Below are 19102 nucleotides of genomic sequence, written 5' to 3'. Positions count from 1 at the left end.
AAAAAAGTCAAAACACTGACTACAACAGAGATGCTGGGGGTGGATGCTCTGCTTCAAGGATTAGAGAAAGTCTGTTTCATACAGGGCCTTTCTGACAAAGCCCCTGCTTCAAACACAAACTTTGTGCCTTCCCAGACTTCCTGTTTTTCTCTTTCCAGTCTCTATTCCAGTAGTCCCTGGGCAACGTACAGAAGCTGAGCTGAGGCTGAGAGCTGGGAAATGAAGCACAGGTGGCACTGTGCTGCTGATGAAGCACCCACTGCCTGTCCAGCTAGTGTGAGGAACAGGTGGATTATCTCTGCCTCAGTGACTGAAGACAGCAAACCGGGAAGTCACAGGCTGGCAAAGTAAGGACAGCTCCTTCCTCAACAGTAGCATCTGAAAAATGGAAAAACTGGGCACAGTGACCAAGACTTTGTACCTATTCAGGGATGAGATCTAATGTCATACAGAAAAGACCAGTGCTGCACACACGAAACTTCCCACTGAGAACATGCCATAAGTTTTCTGAGCTAAGTATTAACATCAGCACAATGGTCCCTTCATTAGGCTATCTTAACAAGGGCACCAGGGAAGCAAAGCTACCTGTCAGGTACCCTTTAGTTGTGTAGACCATTACACATTACAAGTACTACTTCCTTTGTGTCTCCTAACTAGAAGGACAAGGTGAAAGAAGAGGAAGGGTGGGCAAAGGAGGAAATAGGAAAGGGCAGGAAAAGAGAAAGTTGGGCACAAGGGTTTGATCCCAACCACCAGAGGGAGGAGAGAGAGAGAAAGAGAGAGAGAGAGAGAGACAGATAGACAGACAGACAGACAGACAGACAAGACTCCCACATAACCTCAAGGAACTGACATTCTAAAGACTTCTGGTCTGTACCAAAATTTTTGTGCATATGGCATTTCCATTTCTAGATATTCTGTGAAGAGAAAAAAACAAAAAACAAAATACTTAGCCCATTTCAATAAGCTTATATCAAGCAGAATGAGTAGACTCAGACCCAAAGTATTTAAAATTCCTTTTAGTAGAAAAATGAAAAAAAAAAAATTCCTTTTAGTAATTTATGAAAATTCTGTACTCTATAATTATTGTTGCAACTTTTCTATCAATTTGAAATTTCCTCAAAATAAAAGTTGAATTCCCTTAATCTTACTGGATTTTTACAACTTTTACTACAAGTAAAATTTTACTGAGTCTTCTTTCACACCCACACTGAGGTCCACATAGTAACTGCTCAAGAAATTTTCAGTCTATTAAGAATAAATCTCCCAGAGGCAAAAGCAAGGTTTAGGATTTTGGTAACATCAGTTCCCGATCTCTCACATCATTCCTTTACTTTTACAACTTAGAGATAAAAAGTATAGTAAGAAAATACAACATTTTATAAGGAATCCTATTCCTATCTCACTCAAAGCTGAAAGGCAGAAACCAATTCAAAACTGAACTACTTAGAGCAAAAACTATTAAAGTCAGTATTTCCAAAAGTAGATGAACAGACATACTTCTCCTGGGGAATCTTGATCTCAGTAAATTATTTAAAAAAAAACAAACAAACTGTTTCTGTGCTCAAAATGGTAGAAAGTCTTCATTAGTTTTGATACTGAACTTGGAAAGTTAAACTGAATTTACTGAAAGGACAATGGGTAACATCAACATATTTATATGGTGCTATTATTGGTTTACAAATTACCTTCCGTTTATTACTTCCTTTGAGTCAAGAACTCCAGGAATTATGACCCATCCTAAAAGACAAGACAACTGAGACAAAGTGGACAGAATCATGTCTTGAACAAAATTCTTTTGGCTCCAGGTCCAACTAATAATGTGACTCTTACTTAACTGATAAATAACTGCTTTGTTTGCTCAGGAAGTCTCTAGAATAATCAACCGTCTCAACACTGAGACACACACTTTGAGCTTTCTGCATGAGGATGACATCCTCAGTTCCCTTTATTTCAAAGATTATGTGTGGCAAAGGAAAACTAAGGGAAGCTGTCCATTCCATCTTAGTTCCTTCTGTTTTGAATACTTTTTAAAAATCTTAGAATGATCAATTCACTTTAGATATGCTGTTATCAGGTAGCAGGAAGATGTCACAGAAAAATTAGGCATGAATTTTCCCTGAGTTTCAGGGTTGATTCCAGACTTTGTCTATCTATAAGATTACTACCATTTGTAATGAGAGATTTTTACATTATAGTTAAGATTTATTGAAGTAGTTAACTTTGCAAAAAAAACAAAGCCAAAATCTCAGCATACTTTAGAAGACAAATTTTAATTAAAACTTTTAATATAAGCCTTTGAAAAGTATCTTTCATAATGTGTTAATTTTTTCTATTACTGGTAGTTCTAATTACATCTAAAACAGATGTGTTGGTTAGAATATTAATCTTTATAATTCACCTTGATTTCACTTGCTGTCAAAATCCCCAGAGTAGTTTATTGGCTTCAAGCTTTGAAACCTGTACTAAATTCTTCAGAAGTAGCCACTTTATACTTAGTCCAGCCATACTGTGACAGGTAAAAGTCCACCTCCTTCTCCAGCCTGGAGTTCATTTCTCTATTGCTCTTTTCCAAAACTTACTGCTTGCATTTGTTAATGTGTGTAGTCTGCTGGGAGCCAGAAACACCTGAGTTTTCTCCACCTTAAGTAGTTTATCCCCATCACTACCTTGATCTTTGGAATAGAGGTGAACTGCCCCATTTCTCTTAGCTGGTTTATCTATACCCACTGCTTTTAGTTTTCTTAAATAATAGCTTCTGTAGATTACATGAACAATGTATGCCAGATAGACTCTTCAGAAACTTGAAAGAAACTGAAGAAAGAATAACCCTCATAATAAAGCAAATAGAACACAAAAGGCTCTTCAAAAACTTAGAAAAATCAGACAAATCTCTCATAATAACGCATATAAAATAGAATATGGTTATACAAAGAAAAAGAATACCTGTCATTGCAGAATTCAATAACAATTTAAATTAAAATTTTTATTTGATTATCAAGCAGTATATGTGATTATATATTTAGAAATGAATCCACAGACTGTCCTATAAAATTTTAATTATAAATTATCTCTAATTCCAGATAAGCAAGTTAAACAATCCTTATCCCAATGCAACTGTCCTTACTAATTGACAAACATGTAGGAAGAGAGCTAAGTTCCAATCCTGGCTCCATTTTTTTAATTTGGCTAACTTCTTTGTGCCTCAGTTTCTTCATCATTAAAATGGGACTGAGTCATAGTACCAACCTGGCATGGTTACTGTGCTAACTAAATGAGTAAGGATATAACAGATTAGAACAGATCCTGACACTCATTATTATTCCCTATCCTGTGTCTACTGTCCTAACTTAATTACACCAACTCCCTAAACCTAAAAAGCACAGTTGGTCTGTTAGCCTAATTGAATCTGCAGGTAATCTCACTGTGGTTCTACTTGAGAGGATGGGAAGGAAGGGCACACTCCAGTACCTTGTCCCAGCAGAGGAAAACCCATGTGCCCACTTGCAGCTAGGTCTGTGCCCGAACTGGGGGGGAAGGGGGGGTCACACTGCTCCAGGGTTGTCTACGATACTTAGTACAGAGCTTTCTTTTATTCAGAACAAATGCAGTTGAGAGATCTCAACAACTGTGTGATTTCACAATTTTTGTGTCAACAGATGAGAGATTCTGCCAAGGTGGACTGAGTTACAGAGGATACCATGAGTGAGAATGCAAAATCTGCCACTCTTATCCACATGCTGCTTTATGGATCCTGATTCAGTGTATGCCAGGTGCCACACTGTGCAGGACATGAAGTGTGAGGTTAAGTGGGAGAGCATATGAAAATAAGAGCACACTTCTGTTTCACTAGCTATGATCAGAATAGAGTAGCATAGACAATCAAAACCCACCCTCCTCTTTTCTTGAGTAGAGCTGCAGTAAACTGTGTGGGTGGCTTGGCTGCAGTTTCAGCTCTTCTCTTCCTTTGCAAGCTCCTTGGCAGACATGGTAATGGGTGAGAGAGTGGTCAAGTGCACCCAGGAGGTAAACAATTGGAAGAAAGGATTTAGAAAATTAGTTTCAATTACCCATGCATTTATATTCAGGTATACACTGAGTTCAAAAAAAAAAGAAAAAGAAAAAGAAAAAAGGCACAGCAATTTTCACCATCTTTTCCCATGACATACACTGCTTCAAAATTTGAGGGGCCAGGGTAAAGGTCATTAAGTCTTTTAAGACTCTGATAAATAACTACAGATCTTTTGACCCTAGAAAACATATACTGACACTGCCCACAAAGGACCCCTAGTCTCCCTTTCCTATGGACACAGTATGGTGTCTCTTGAGTTCACAGGCACAGTTTATTAATTCTTTCCAACTGCATTTTGTCCAGATTTTCAGGGGGTAGGAAATAAAACATTATGGTTTTAAGTATCTTTCACACATAGCTTTAGTGCCAAATTCTTCAAGATATGCAAATACTTAAATGAGACAGTTTAAAAATCCTGAGTCAGACCTTTGTTCGGTCAAATACATCATTCTCATTTACTTACTTACTTCATCATTCCATACCTTGTGAAGACAGGCTCTTTCCTAAAGAAAGGGGCACATATTATTTAGGAGAGGAAGGTGGGGCTGTAACTTGCCTGCAGAGCTTGCCATGGGAGCCAGTCAGCTTTACTTGCTGCTCAAGGAAAAGGGAAAAGGTCTCTCCAGGGATACCTCGCTCCTGGCCACCAGAGGAGGGACATACTACTCAGAATGGCCACAGGCTTGAGGGGACTTTTGAAAATCCTTTTAAAGTTAAATTGGTAGGTTTATCCCCTTCTTCTTGAGCACCCATGGAAAGTGGAGACTTGACCTACAAACAGCACCTGGGCAGCAAAGAGAGTGAGGAGGCAGGTACACAGCAGCTTATGGGAAACAATTAGGTATTGACTCAAATGGAGTTGGCTACCAGGAAAAAAAGAAAATTTAGGAATGAGTATAAAGGTAAGAACAAATTCAAAATTTTTAAAAAGTGGCTTTTATTTGGGCCTATGTGGCGTCTTGTTATGGCACTGTTCACACACATCTTCCCAATAACAACCGTAATCTAGAGAACCTGGAAAATTATTAGGGACTGTGGACAAATACCAGATGATGCCTGTTCAATTGCAAACCAAGGTGGGCATAGTATACTGCAACATATTGTACATTCTCTAAGTACTGGCACAACCCACAAAGCATTTTTTACCATCAAAGACATGGTAATTTAAGCTCTTCACAGCACACAGTCATCATGAAAAACACAGGGAGACAGCTTCACTTACATGGTTAATGAAGAGACTCTTGCGTTTTTCTCTCACTGTGAAAACAAAAGATGCAACAGAAATGTTACATGCCTGCATGCTAACTCCTGGCAGGTTGCTGAGAATTGAGTCTCCATGTTGAGATCCCACACACCAAGCACTGTACTCAGGTGCTTGATACCAAATACAAGAATACCAGACCTACACAAATGCAGATCTGAATTTGGTTAACAGAGGGAAATGTACATCCACTTAAACAATAGCACCTTCACCAAAAAAAACTACAACTGAAATCAATTAAAGGACAATGGTTTTCCATTGACAGAATAAAGTAGTATCAATTAGTAAATTTCAAGGTGAATAATAGCAGGTCTACTCATTTCTAACTCAACCAGACTCATAAAGATCAGTAGTACATGAGTTAAATTTAAGCAAGTGCAATACCACCCATACTATCACTGAGACATAGGCCAGATGAGACGTGTTGCAAGTATTCTTTGTCATGGAAATCATTTGCTCTCCATGCTGGGTGTTGGTGAACAGCCTAAACTCATGTTTAGGATGCCTACTGGAGCATCTTGCACCGCCCCACCCTCAGGAGGTTGAGGAGACTCCCAATAATAAACACTGTTCTGATAAGCCTGGCCTTCATTATGACCTCCAGCATCTCCAAGCCTTAGTGTTGGTCAGAATGGGTATCCTCAGCCCCAGGAACTGGAAAGGTGCCAGGGAACCCAGAGGAGCTTGTAATAGCCCACTACCACTGACTCTTGGATTTTCTTTTCCAAAGATTTTGTGGGTGCATACTAGCCCATCAAAACAATTCCTGAGGATTTCACTATAAAGAATGCAAAGAATAGGTTTCTTGACAGGAGATGGCATTTTAAGTCACTACCTCAGGATACCCTAAACTAGTGAGCAAATACAGCTTGTTATCTGAGGAAGGGTTTCCCCTGCAGGCTGTGCCCCCAAAGTGGGTTCACTTCAGTTTTCAAAAGTTCTATTGCTCATCTACTGGAACAGCTTAGAAATTTTCCTTTCTTTCACATGCAGTTCTTAGATTCACAAGGAAACACTTGTCTTTTCTTTAGACATGTTATTCTCAGGGACCTGGGTGGTATTATTCCCAGTGGTAGAGCACTTTGCTAGCATGCACAAAACCATGGGTTCAATCCCCACCACTGGGGAGCGGAGCACATTAACCTCTCTGTAAATGACTACTGCTCTCCCCCACCATCTCAAAGATATTCAAGATATGAAAGCAAAAACTAATCTAAGGACACATTTGTGTGTATTACAGAAAGAGACTAAGAGACAAACAGCGAATGTCCTATGTTGAGGCATTAGATGGACCCATTTGCAGGTGATTACCTGTTTCTGTCACAGGACTGGGAAGTGAGCATCACAGAGTGTGAGGCACCTGGGCCACTCAGACCACAGTGAAGGACCATGCCTATTATGTACAACGTAGAGGGGGGTGACTACTTTGCCCTACTCCACATTAAATAAAAAGGAGGATGTGGCTGGAAGCACTAGGGTTTAATTTACACTCTAACATGAGTGTGTGTGTGTACGCATGCATGTGTGTGTATGCATGCATATGTATGTGTGGACATGAACATGTTTTCCTTAAATTCACTCAATACTAACCTTATGTAGCCAGGAACAGAGGTACAATGACATTTCTTTGATGATTTCCCATTGCCTGAAAGGATCCAGAACACCTTCTACATGGGCTACATACCTCACAGGGTTTCCAGCAAATTTTGTAGCTGATACCCAGTCCTTTCCAGAACATCCCTGCCATAGGTGTAACAGAATCTTTATGTATCTCTGTTAGGAACCACCTCAAGATCACTTCAATACTCTTATATCAGCTCCTGCTTCCAGTAAATAAAAGCTATCCATTGTACAACGAATAGGCTTCCTTCAAGAAATATGAGAGTTTCTAGATGAGTGTGGTGGCATATGCCTATAATCCCACTACTTGGGAAGCTGAGGCAGGAAGATCTTGAGTTGGAGTCAGTTGGGTTACACAGTAAGAAGGTGTCTCAAAGAAAACTGAAATATTAGAGTTTCTTATAGGGGTATTATTGAGAAGATTGGGATTACTCAAACACAGGACAGAGGGCTGAAAAACAGAACCTTCAACAGGTTAGGTTGAAAGCTTTACCTAGAAAGCTTTAAAACAAACTTTATTATAAAAGCATATGCTATTTTACACATCGGCCACAAGACCCAATCTCAGAGATGAATCACAACACTTCCATGCACTCCAACCAGTTCAAATTAGAATGGTAAAGAACAGAAGTTCACTAGGACTACTACAAAACACTCAGGGAAAGGCGCTGGGATCTGTTACAGAATTTCTTAGGCATTCGCTGTGTTCATATAGATGGATACCTCCCATTCTCTTCAGAGTAACTAGGTCTGCTGAATTTCATGTGAAACCCAGGGCTCAAATTGGGTACCATTATGCTCTATTACTCTGTGATGCTGCTTTTACAGGGACCCTTGCCAAGATGAAGAATGTAATCTTGAGAGGCTTTTCCACACATGCATTCCTATGATTGACATCCTTTTGAAGTGTCTTCTGGGTCTGGAATGAACCTTTGTCTCTACAAACAGATAGGAAGAACTCTTAATATCCATGTTCTCACTAGATGACCCATTTCTCTGACCTACTGCCTACATCAGGATGGGTATCAAACCCTAGCTGGGCTATTTCTCTCTTCTAGGAATTTAGAATTGGGCATCCCTGAGAGCCAAGTTTATTATGACAAGCAACCTGACCTAAAAGGTAAGTAAACTCTGGCATGGAAAGGGGAAAGTTCTATTTGCCCTGAGAACTTAGGTTTGGGGAGGATCCCCACCACTCCCTAACAATGTACTTTGTTCCTTGACTATCTATACAAACAGTATGGTCTATGTAGAACACTTGCTTCCTTCTGAGAGCCTGGAATTGGGTACATATCAACAAGGCTATATGCATGAGTAATCCTCAACAAAATCCCTACGTTGTCCTGGCTGGCAACATTCCATGGATTTTCACAGCTCACTCCTCTTGGGGCAATGAAGTGGAATGGCGGAACTCTTCTGGGAGAGAACTCCCAGGGGCTTGCAGCCAGTGTCGTTTGGACCTTGACCATGCATTTTCTCCTTGTATTCATTTTGCTTCTTTGCTCTTGTAATAAGTCATGCCATGAACACAATTGTATTTTGTGTCCTATGATTCCCCTACTGAATTGCCACACCTGATCAGAAGGACACCAAGCAGCTGCTATGCATAGATCCATAGGACAAAGTTGGTGCCGCCTGAATCCCCCTAACAGATTTATTGCCCACCTTCCAGTCATTCACGAGATTTCTGAGATACCCTGGTGCCCTTAAAACTAAGTATTCCTTTTCTCCTAAGCTAACTGGAACAGGACTAAGACCCTACACAATGAGGGGAATAGTAGAGTAAGCAGAATCATTTATAGTGGTGTAACACCAAGACAGACTGACAAAACTACCCAATTCTAAGTCTGTCTTCCAAATAAATTTGAAACCATGGAGCCATTAATCAGCTCTGAAATGCTTTAGCTATTTTATGTAATGGTATAAGCAATATGTCAGCTCATTATTAAGAGCTGACTTCAATCATTCTTAAGATCTCAGTATTTTTGGTTACTAACGACATGTTCATCAGTCTCTGGAATTTCCAGAGTTCCTACATAACTGGGTGCACTAACAGTCATATTTTGCTTTGTTTTGAAAAACAAGCAATAAATTTATGGGATCATAAATGTCATCTTTCTTGGGAGAAGAATAATAGCAATATCTGATTCAATCTATGATAGCTTGTAAGATGATTTTTAATTGGCCATAGGGACAGTAGATAATGACTTAAAAAATGTACTAGAGGGTTCAAAAATAAGCCATCTAAAATCAGCAAAAACACTAAAGTTGGTATTAAGTCTTCTCCAGAAAAAATGTAGACTAAACAGTAAATGGCAGTGTTTGCAAGCTGAACGACAAACAAAATCTCACTCCTTTGCCACAATGTCACAAAGGTTTCTTTAGTCTTAAAAATGCATCTTTCTGGAAAAGCCTAGTGTCTTAATATTAATGAGGATTTGTTAACAATCTAAATGTAATTTCAGCTAACCTCTTTTGTGGACAGGCATTAGAAATTACCTTGGTTTTCCCTCTTCTGTTTCTAAAACAGACCTTGCAGTGGCAAGGGTCAGTCACTATTCAGCAGTAGATTAGGACAGAGGAAATCGTAAGTACCATCCCATCCAACAACCTTTTTGGAAATATCCCATACAGGTGCAGACAAGGAGAGACTAGAAGGGAAAGGTAGGGGACACAGCCCAGAGGGGACAGTGTACTGGGCTCCTGGGGCTCCCTCCTCTCCAGCATCAGTGGTGGTGGTGAACCCAGACGTCACATGAAATAAGTTCCATTTAAAACAGGTTCTGATATAAAAACACTTAACTATCTTACAAAGACTTATTTAGCTTACTAATTATTCTGGATATGAAGAACTGGCAGGCCACATAAATGGGAAGCTTCAACTCCAATGTACAGAACTACAGTAATTTTTGGAGATGCAAAATTGATTACTGAGAAAACAAAGCCAATGTGGATTACAGAATCTGGTTCAAAAGAAAGAATTTATTTACCTTTTCTTCCCTATGGACAGCCTATATCAGGCTTTGGACAATCAAATAAAAAGTTAAATATATAATTTTTTTAGAATAAGTTTGAGATTATCACACAATTCCTATAGGCTTTGATACTGCAGTAGATTCAATCATTCACTCAATTCAAAACACAATTATTGAGCCCCTGTTCAGAGTGCACACCAAAGTTCCTGCCTTATTGAGCTTGTAACCTGACAGCAGGGTCAGGAACACAGTGACCGGGACACAAAGTGCACCATGGAAGGACATCACCCCACACTTCAGACCCTGAGCAAGGCATCCTGGTACGGTCATCCCATGAGGCACACCTCCTGTACTGCAGAAAGGGAACTTGGAACTGCCAGGCTGACCTGTGCTTATTTCGAAACCCAAGCCTGAGGGAACAGGACATTCTGTGCATTTGAAAGGAAACCTAAATACACAAAGCAGGTGAAACAATAAGGAAGAGAAAGAAAAATTTCAAAGATGTCTAGGGCAGAAACAGTCATAGGGAGGGGAAAATTCCAAGGGAGGGACTAGGAGGCAGACAGGACACAGGAGAAAGCTATTTGAAGAACAAATAATCACACTTAAGTTGCCAACTTTAGGTGTTTTCTGTTTCTCACAGAGAATACATATGGCCAAAGAATTTCTTCAGAAGCACAGAAACTGCAATTAAGTAGGATCTTATAAAACCTATTTCTGATTCTAAAAGAAAATACATACTTATATATAAAATTTGGAAAACAGATAGCAGTATAAGGAAGACAATATAACTACAAATGGTACAAATGAAAGTTAAAACTTGGAAAATATACAGATACATAAAGAAAAAATATAGCTCAACAATCCAGAGACAACAATCACTATTGATATTTTGGTGTGTATCCTTTAGTCTTTCTCCTATGCATGTTTATACAGAAATGTCACAGGTACTTAAGCAAATGGATGTATTTGTGTATAAATATATATAAACACATGTGTTCACACATAACCATGTCAACAAAACTATGCCCAGTTTTCTATTGATGCATTAGCATTTTGTTGGTTATATATTAATTCTTTAAAACATAAATGTATGAATACTTTGTCATATGTATTAGGTATTTTTCCTGCTTAATTTCATTTTTAGAATTTGGCAACAGTGGGGTTTGAACTCAAGGCCTCACACTTGCTACAAAAGCGGCTTTACCATTTGAGCCACATATGCCCAGACAACCCCCTTTTTTAAACTTTATTTTTCAGATAGGGTCTTTCATTTTTGCTCAAGGCTGGCCTCAAACCATGATCCTCCTACTTACAGCTTCCTGCACAGCTAAAATCACAAGTGTGAAGCACCATACCCAGCTTATTGACTTGAGATGGGGGTCTCACTAACTTTTTGCCCAGGCTGACCTTGAACAGAGATCCTTCCAATCTCTACCACTCAGGTAGCTGATTACAAACCTGAGCCACCACATCCAGCCTTTTAGGATGTATTTTGACATGACTTTTCATTTTTAGACAATTTTCTCCATTGCTTTTAAAAACTTATTATATACTTTTGCCCATTGTGATACTACATATTCATTTACATTGTTTCTAGATGCTTATGATTACAGTTATTACACTGAATCTAGAACTAGTCAATCCACCAAAAAATTATTCTGGCACATGGTGGAGGTGAGGATGTCATGTGACACCGTAGGTGAGAATCAAAGTGCTGTGAGTACTATTATAAGGGCTGTGTCAAAGACTGGCTTATGTCATTCAGACGTGACCTCCTCCTGGTTTGCTTCCAAGGTGTTTGGAAGTAACTTAAATGGAAAGTCCAAGACCAACCTATCTATATCAAGGAAACATGGACAGGAAAAGATGGGCCAGGCTCCACTGATGGGCTGGCATACAGCCCCTCTTCTGAGGTGTGGGCAGCACAACAGACTCTTAAAAGTAAGACAAGCTGAGGAGATGCCAGAGACCTGAGCCAGGGAAGAAACTCAATCCAACAGTGTGAATGAGAACCTATCTTCAGGGTAAAGACTGAATTTAATGAGAATTCCTGTTGTTTTAGTTACACTTGGTCTTTTAGACAATCTCAGGGAGAGATATTAACTCCATTTTACAGATGAAAAAACTGAGATTCAGGACAGGAAGATCAACTGAATCATCAGGTGACATAGACAGTGATGGATCTAAGCTCAGGTAGTTTGGCTCCAGAGGGTTATGCTTTAATCATTAGGAAATCCTTAGAAGACTTTTAACTCTTCTTACACAGTGACTGAGTCAGATTATCAATTAAATTCAGTGGCCTCCCTGTATGTCATCAGACAGCAGACCAAAAACGTAAACCATGTAAGGTAGGCTATTCCTATGATAAGCTATGAAATGTACCAGAAAGGTTAGCCTGAAGGGCAACTGAAGCTACTCAGCTTTACAGCTTGGGGGTGGGGGGGTGTGCTGAGGTGGGAGGTAGGCAGCAGTGGCTGGCTGAAAAGTAAGTTTTATCAATACCAACAAACAGGCCAGAGGGCACTGTCAGCAGCTCCCTGCTGTGGAGAGGGCATCATGTCCCATCCCAGCCCTCTCTCTACATCTGCGTTTACTGAGCAACTTTCTGACCTCTAGATCTGGCACAACATTGGTCAGAGGAGAGGATGCAGTAAAAGGCATAATAAGAAAAATGACATTCTGGGCCTGATTGCATCTGAGTTTGTACTGAGCAAGCAGCTCTGTCCAGACTTGAAAGCCCAAGAGATCAGACACCACAGTAGAGTGTTATTTCTGGGAAAAGCAGACCACAATACTCAAAGAGGGCTTTCCTGTACATTTATCTTACAGGGCTTGGTTTGGCCAGGAGACCCTGGCTCACCCCTGCCTCTTGCAGCTCAAGAGAGAAGTGGGGGAAAAAGCTGTCCCAAGAGCAGAATGGTCACCACAAGTTCATACATAGAAGAGGTAGTGCAGATATACTACCTGGGCAGAAAATATCTACATCCTCCTGTTTCCAAATAATGGGTGTTCTAATGAAGTTGGGGGAAAATTGCCTGGGCAACATAACAAGACTCCTCCCAAGATAAAAAAAAAATTCTTGACACAGGCTAAGTCAAGGATTAAAGCAACGATTTTCAGCCTAGGTATTCAGAGAGCTTTAAAATGGCTGAGGCATGATGCAGGGTCCCTGCCACATTCCTCCTTCACAACTGCATTGCTACAGCTTCACAGAGAAAGGCAGGCCAACCTGACCTGAGATCTGTCCCAACTCAGCATGAAAATCTCCAGGGGCACACGAGGAGTGGAAGCAGCCATCTCTAATCCTGGTTCTACAGCAGGGTCCAATGCCAAGCCTCTCCCTCCCCACCCCCCGAGTCCTGTGGAAATCTCCACTAGGAACACAGGGAGCACTGCCAGCTTGATGGTGGTTTCTGTCAGGGCAATACCTAGTCAGTGATTAGAACCCAAGGGAAAGATCATGTGAGCAGGACAAGGATGAGCTGTGTAGAGGAAGTACAGGAAGCTCAAACAATGGGTCAGCGAGTGGAGGCAGGTGCCTACTTCAATCTACCTGTCAGCCTTTTATGACCGATCAGAGAGCAATGGCAGCTCTCATGTAACATGCATTATGAACATGTTAAGTGAGTTCACAGAACAGACCTTCACTGACAGAAAGTAAGTCCTACTTAACTGACTGATTTGCAACGATAGGAAGAACATGCAGCATTTTGACAAAAATACATTTAAATCAAAAGAGAAGCTGAAAACATTAACCCAAAGGAAAAGAGCAGGTGGGGATCTTCCATTCAACATGCAGGTGAGTTCTTTCTGAGGCTAGTCATTGAACTAGCACAGAGATGTAAATAAATGTGAAGAATATGTTGACAATTACCTTTGTGACAGGGGCACCTGGCAGAGGGTAATGGGTGGACAGATAGAGGAATCCAAGAAGGTGTTCTGAAATTTATCACTGATTTATTTATTTTTTGTGGGTGTCAAGCAGCAGGTATAACTAAATCATTTGTTCTATCTTGTAAAGCCTGGTATATTACAGAACTGCAAAAGGGAGTGTCTCCTATAATTGAGTAATTCCAATCAAATGGATTCCAATTCATATGGAATAGAAGCATTTAGTGACGTCCTTATAACAAAACCCCCTCTATTCCTGTCTATTCATGTATGTGAATGAAGTTCCTCAGCACTTCTATAAAAACAAAGACTTTGGCAGGCAATACTGCCTCATTCTAGTAAAAAACAATGGTCAATCACAGAACTATCCCAGTAAGAATTGTTTTTCCAAAAATATTTCAGGTTTAGGTTTAATAATTACTTATTAAAATTTTAATATGTTTGTAGTGTTTTAATCAACTGACAACTAATGATGATGCCTCAATATTAAAATTTATTTTTGACACGTTGTGCCTTGTAAGAACTAGAAATAAAAAATTAAGTTAAATTTAGGTCCACTTTTTACAAAAGTATGAAAGTATGATAAGTGACTATCAGAAATCAAAAGTATTTCATTTCAGATAAAATTCTATGGAGAAAACAGAAAGGAAATACAAGTTCAAGATAAAAATGGAATGATAAGAAATTTGCAATTGCTAAAGAACAGCATGTTCATACATTTTTAAATGACTGATGACAGCTACCAAATGACTACGGTGTTATAATTTCACTTGAAACGTTTTTAAAAGACAGTTTATAAACATTTATACTTTAAAATAAAACTATCAGAAATTAGATCCTTTGATAGAATGAAAAAATCTTAAATGAACATAAAAATGCTTGAGGGAGTTCCTGGTTTCTCAAAAATATTTTCCATGGAATGTAAGCAAAGGAAAAAAACAAAAAGTAAAAACCAAAAGCAGAAATCACTGGTGTAACAGCTTTAGCTCCTTTGGATGCTTCAACATCTGACTGTAGTCTTCTCTGTGGAGCCTAACAAGCCCCAAAGAAGACATGTGTGTGACAGACCAGGAGCTGCAAAAGACAGTATTTTTTTTTTCATTTTTCTTTTATTATTCATATGTGCATACAAGGCTTGGTTCATTTCTTCCCCCTGCCACCACCCCCTCCCTCTCCCCCCCCTCAATACCCAGCAGAATCTATTTTGCCCTTATTTCTAATTTTGTTGTAGAGAGAGTATAAGCAATAATAGGAAGGAACAAGGGTTTTTGCTGGTTGAGATAAGGATAGCTATACAGGGCATTGACTCACATTGATTTCCTGTGCGTGGGTGTTACCTCCTAGGTTAATTCTTTTTGATCTAACCTTTTCTCTAGTACCTGTTCCCTTTTTCCTATTGGCCTCAGTAGCTTTAAGGTATCTGCTTTAGTTTCTCTGCGTTGAGGGCAACAAATGCTAGCTAGTTTTTTAGGTGTCTTACCTATCCTCACCCCTTCCTTGTGTGCTCTCGCTTTTATCATGTGCTCATAGTCCAATCCCCTTGTTGTGTTTGCCCTTGATCTAATGTCCACATGAGGGAGAACATACGATTTTTGGTTTTTTGAGCCAGGCTAACCTCACTCAGAATGATGTTCTCCAATTCCATCCATTTACCAGCGAATGATAACATTTCGTTCTTCTTCATGGCTGCACAAAATTCCATTGTGTATAGATACCACATTTTCTTAATCCATTCATCAGTGCTGGGGCATCTTGGCTGTTTCCATAACTTGGCTATTGTGAATAGTGCCACAATAAACATGGATGTGCAGGTGCCTCTGGAGTAACAGTGTTTTGGGTATATCCCCAAGAGTGGTGTTGCTGGATCAAATGGTAGATCGATGTCCAGCTTTTTAAGTAGCCTCCAAATTTTTTTCCAGAGTGGTTGTACTAGTCTACATTCCCACCAACAGTGTAAGAGGGTTCCTTTTTCCCCACATCCTCGCCAACACCTGTTGTTGGTGGTGTTGCTGATGATGGCTATTCTAACAGGGGTGAGGTGGAATCTTAGCGAGGTTTTAATTTGCATTTCCTTTATTGCTAGAGATGGTGAGCATTTTGTCATGTGTTTTCTGGCCATTTGAATTTCTTCTTTTGAGAAAGTTCTGTTTAGTTCACGTGCCCATTTCTTTATTGGTTCATTAGTTTTGGGAGAATTTAGCTTTTTGAGTTCCCTGTATATTCTGGTTATCAGTACTTTGTCTGATGTATAGTTGGCAAATATTTTCTCCCACTCTGTGGGTGTTCTCTTCAGTTTAGAGACCATTTCTTTTGATCAACAGAAGCTTTTTAGTTTTATGAGGTCCCATTTATCTATGCTATCTCTCAGTTGCTGTGCTGCTGGGGTTCCATTGAGAAAGTTCTTACCTATACCTACTAACTCCAGAGTATTTCCTACTCTTTCTTGTATCAACTTAAGAGTTTGGGGTCTGATATTAAGATCCTTGATCCATTTTGAGTTAATCTTGGTATAGGGTGATATCCATGGATCTAGTTTCAGTTTTTTGCAGACTGCTAACCAGTTTTCCCAGCAGTTTTTGTTGAAGAGGCTGCTATTTCTCCATCGTATATTTTTAGCTCCTTTGTCAAAGATAAGTTGCTTATAGTTGTGTGGCTTCATATCTGGATCCTCTATTCTGTTCCACTGGTCTTCATGTCTGTTTTTGTGCCAGTACCATGCTGTTTTTATTGTTATTGCTTTGTAATATAGTTTGAAGTCAGGTATTGTGATACCTCCTGCATTGTTCTTTTGACTGAGTATTGCCTTGGCTATTCGTGGCCTCTTGTGTTTCCATATAAATTTCACAGTAGATTTTTCAATCTCTTTAATGAATTTCATTGGAATTTTGATGGGAATTGCATTAAACATGAAGATTACTTTGGGGAGTATCGACATTTTTACTATGTTGATTCTACCAATCCATGAGCATGGGAGATCTCTCCACTTTCTATAGTCTTCCTCAATCTCTTTCTTCAGAAGTGTATAGTTTTCCTTGTAGAGGTCTTTCACATCTTTTGTTAGGTTTACACCTAGGTATTTGATTTTCTTTGAGGCTATTGTAAATGGAATTGTTTTCATACATTCTTTTTCCGTTTGCTCATTGTTAGTGTATAGAAATGCTAGTGATTTTTCTATGTTGATTTTATATCCTGCTACCTTGCTATAGCTATTGATGATGTCTAGAAGCTTCTGAGTAGAGTTTTTTGGGTCTTTAAGGTATAGGATCATGTCGTCTGCAAATAGGGATATTTTGACAGTTTCTTTACCTATTTGTACTCCTTTTATTCCTTCTTCTTGCCTAATTGCTCTGGCTAGGAATTCCAGTACTATGTTGAATAGGAGTGGAGATAGTGGGCATCCTTGTCTGGTTCCTGATTTTAGAGGGAATGGTTTTAATTTTTCTCCATTAAGTATAATGCTGGCTGTAGGTTTGTGCAAAAGACAGTCTTGACCCCAGCACACATGAAGGTGATAAAGAGAGTTGGGAAAAGTGGGTAAGGGGAGAATAGGAAGGCCATAGGAATACTCGGAGGGAAGAAGTCCCCAACAGGGGACAGCAGCTTCTTCATGCCAGATAAAAGGAAGACCAGAAGGTGGGTCCTTTCCCCATGCAAAAGGTCAACACCGCCCAGGAGCAAAAACATGACCCCACGCAGAGGATGACTAAAAAGCATGGTTTTGACTTTAGTATTTCTGAAAAGATGTGCAAAGAAAAACATGGCTTGCATTTTATTTCTGAATTTTACATTTCTGCTTTGGCTTCAAGCCACTTAAAGGACAACAGTTCTTACTCCATAAGTATTTCAAGGAACCCTTGAGAAACACGCAGTTCTCCCTCCCACTCTCACTTGCATTCTCTCTCTCTCCCTACCCCTCACACTCAGACATGGTTTTATTTTTTTTTCAGCTTCTTTTTCAAAGCAAAGACTTCTAAAAATCGTATTAATCAAAAGAAGGATGTAGCTTGGCTGTTTTTTTTTTTTCTAATACTTGGGTAAGCACTCGTATTTTTTAAAATAATTAATTAAAACAAGTGAAGAAAAGGAAAAGACACCAGGAACTGCATGCAATTTTTCCCCACAAGCAAAAAAATTTGTATCATGAAAAGCCAAGGCATGATAAATGAGCTAATTTCTCTGTAATCTGGCAATTTCTTCCACCCTATAAGGAATCCTTGGTCCCTTCTGGGTTGAATGGCTCTCTTAAAAAGAAAGACTGAGATGACATCTCATTTATGCAAAGAAATGATAGAGCGCACACACTCTGGTTTTGGATAAAATACTAAGTTCAGTCAAGTGGAGGGATGTAATTAGCAAGCATTCTATTATCCTGTGGCCTTTTAGCATTTCCATTCTCCTTTTGAACAGCGAGAATGAGGTTCCACGTCAAACCTAAAACTCTTTGATACCCAGAGGGAAAAGGAATATAACAATCAAGAAACTAACGACTTAATGCAGTCTCATGTTTGCCAATTTCCATAGTATAACTACAGACTCATAAAAAGGTGACAGGTGAGGGGCCTGTCCAACAGACCACCAAACACTGGGGATGGAAAGAGGATGAGGAGGCTGCAGAGGAGAGAGATTGGCTGTGGTCCCAAAAACAGCTGCCCTAACATAACTGGTATCACCCCAACAATGGCCTTAGCTACAACATTCCTTCCAATTAAAAACAAAAATGATAGGAGCCACAGATGTAAACTGCTCTAGTATTCTCAGAAAGGTGGAGTCACGTAACAGAAATATAAGTTTATCTAAATGAAGAGGTTTAGGCTTACAACCAAAAACAGAACACCACCTGGCTTTATCATCTTTCCTTCTTTAAACCAGGTGGATTGGCACACTCACCAGGCACTCAGGGAAGCACAGGGAATGCCACAACTCAGTATCACAGGTTCTTTTCCCTTTAGGTGACCCAGACACAGCAACAGTTTTGAAAACCATAATATCGTCTGTAAAGAAAGCATTCATAGGCTACTGCAGGAGCTCGCAGGAGCTCTCCAAAGGCCCACTTACCCAGCCTGAGGGGTCAAGGAACTTTCAGGAGGAAGTGAGGGCAGAATTGAATATAAAGCAAGAGGCATATCTGTGGAACTGCAAGGGTTTGGGCATGGTTGAAGCAGAGGTACAAAGAAAAGACAGAAAGTGGGTTGGGAAGGCTGGATCATGAGGGGTCTTTTGTTCATGCAAGGTGTCTGCCACTTAAGTCTAAGGTACCTGGAGAACCATTAAAAAGAAAAA

General features: G+C 39.7%; 2 protein-coding genes across 17 annotated transcripts in view; both read right to left on the bottom strand.

Annotated features, from left to right (window-relative positions):
• LOC109677561 (cyclin-Y-like) overlaps positions 1 to 19102 on the bottom strand; it is a 344091-nt gene that overhangs the window by 195418 nt on the left and 129571 nt on the right. For all 16 annotated transcript variants that reach the window (XM_074056437.1, XM_074056423.1, XM_074056422.1 and 13 more), the window contains exon 3: positions 5295 to 5329. In XM_074056437.1, the coding sequence (XP_073912538.1) occupies positions 5295 to 5329 (35 nt within the window). The remainder of the gene's footprint in view (positions 1 to 5294; positions 5330 to 19102) is intronic.
• The window catches only part of LOC109678662 (centrosomal protein of 295 kDa-like), a 381166-nt gene that overhangs the window by 261591 nt on the left and 100473 nt on the right, over positions 1 to 19102 (bottom strand). The gene's annotated exons all lie outside the window — the stretch shown is intronic.

This window comes from Castor canadensis, chromosome 15, assembly GCF_047511655.1.
Source record: "Castor canadensis chromosome 15, mCasCan1.hap1v2, whole genome shotgun sequence".
In the NCBI taxonomy this organism is placed as follows: domain Eukaryota; kingdom Metazoa; phylum Chordata; class Mammalia; order Rodentia; family Castoridae; genus Castor; species Castor canadensis.
This window is presented reverse-complemented; position numbering and strand designations above follow the sequence as displayed.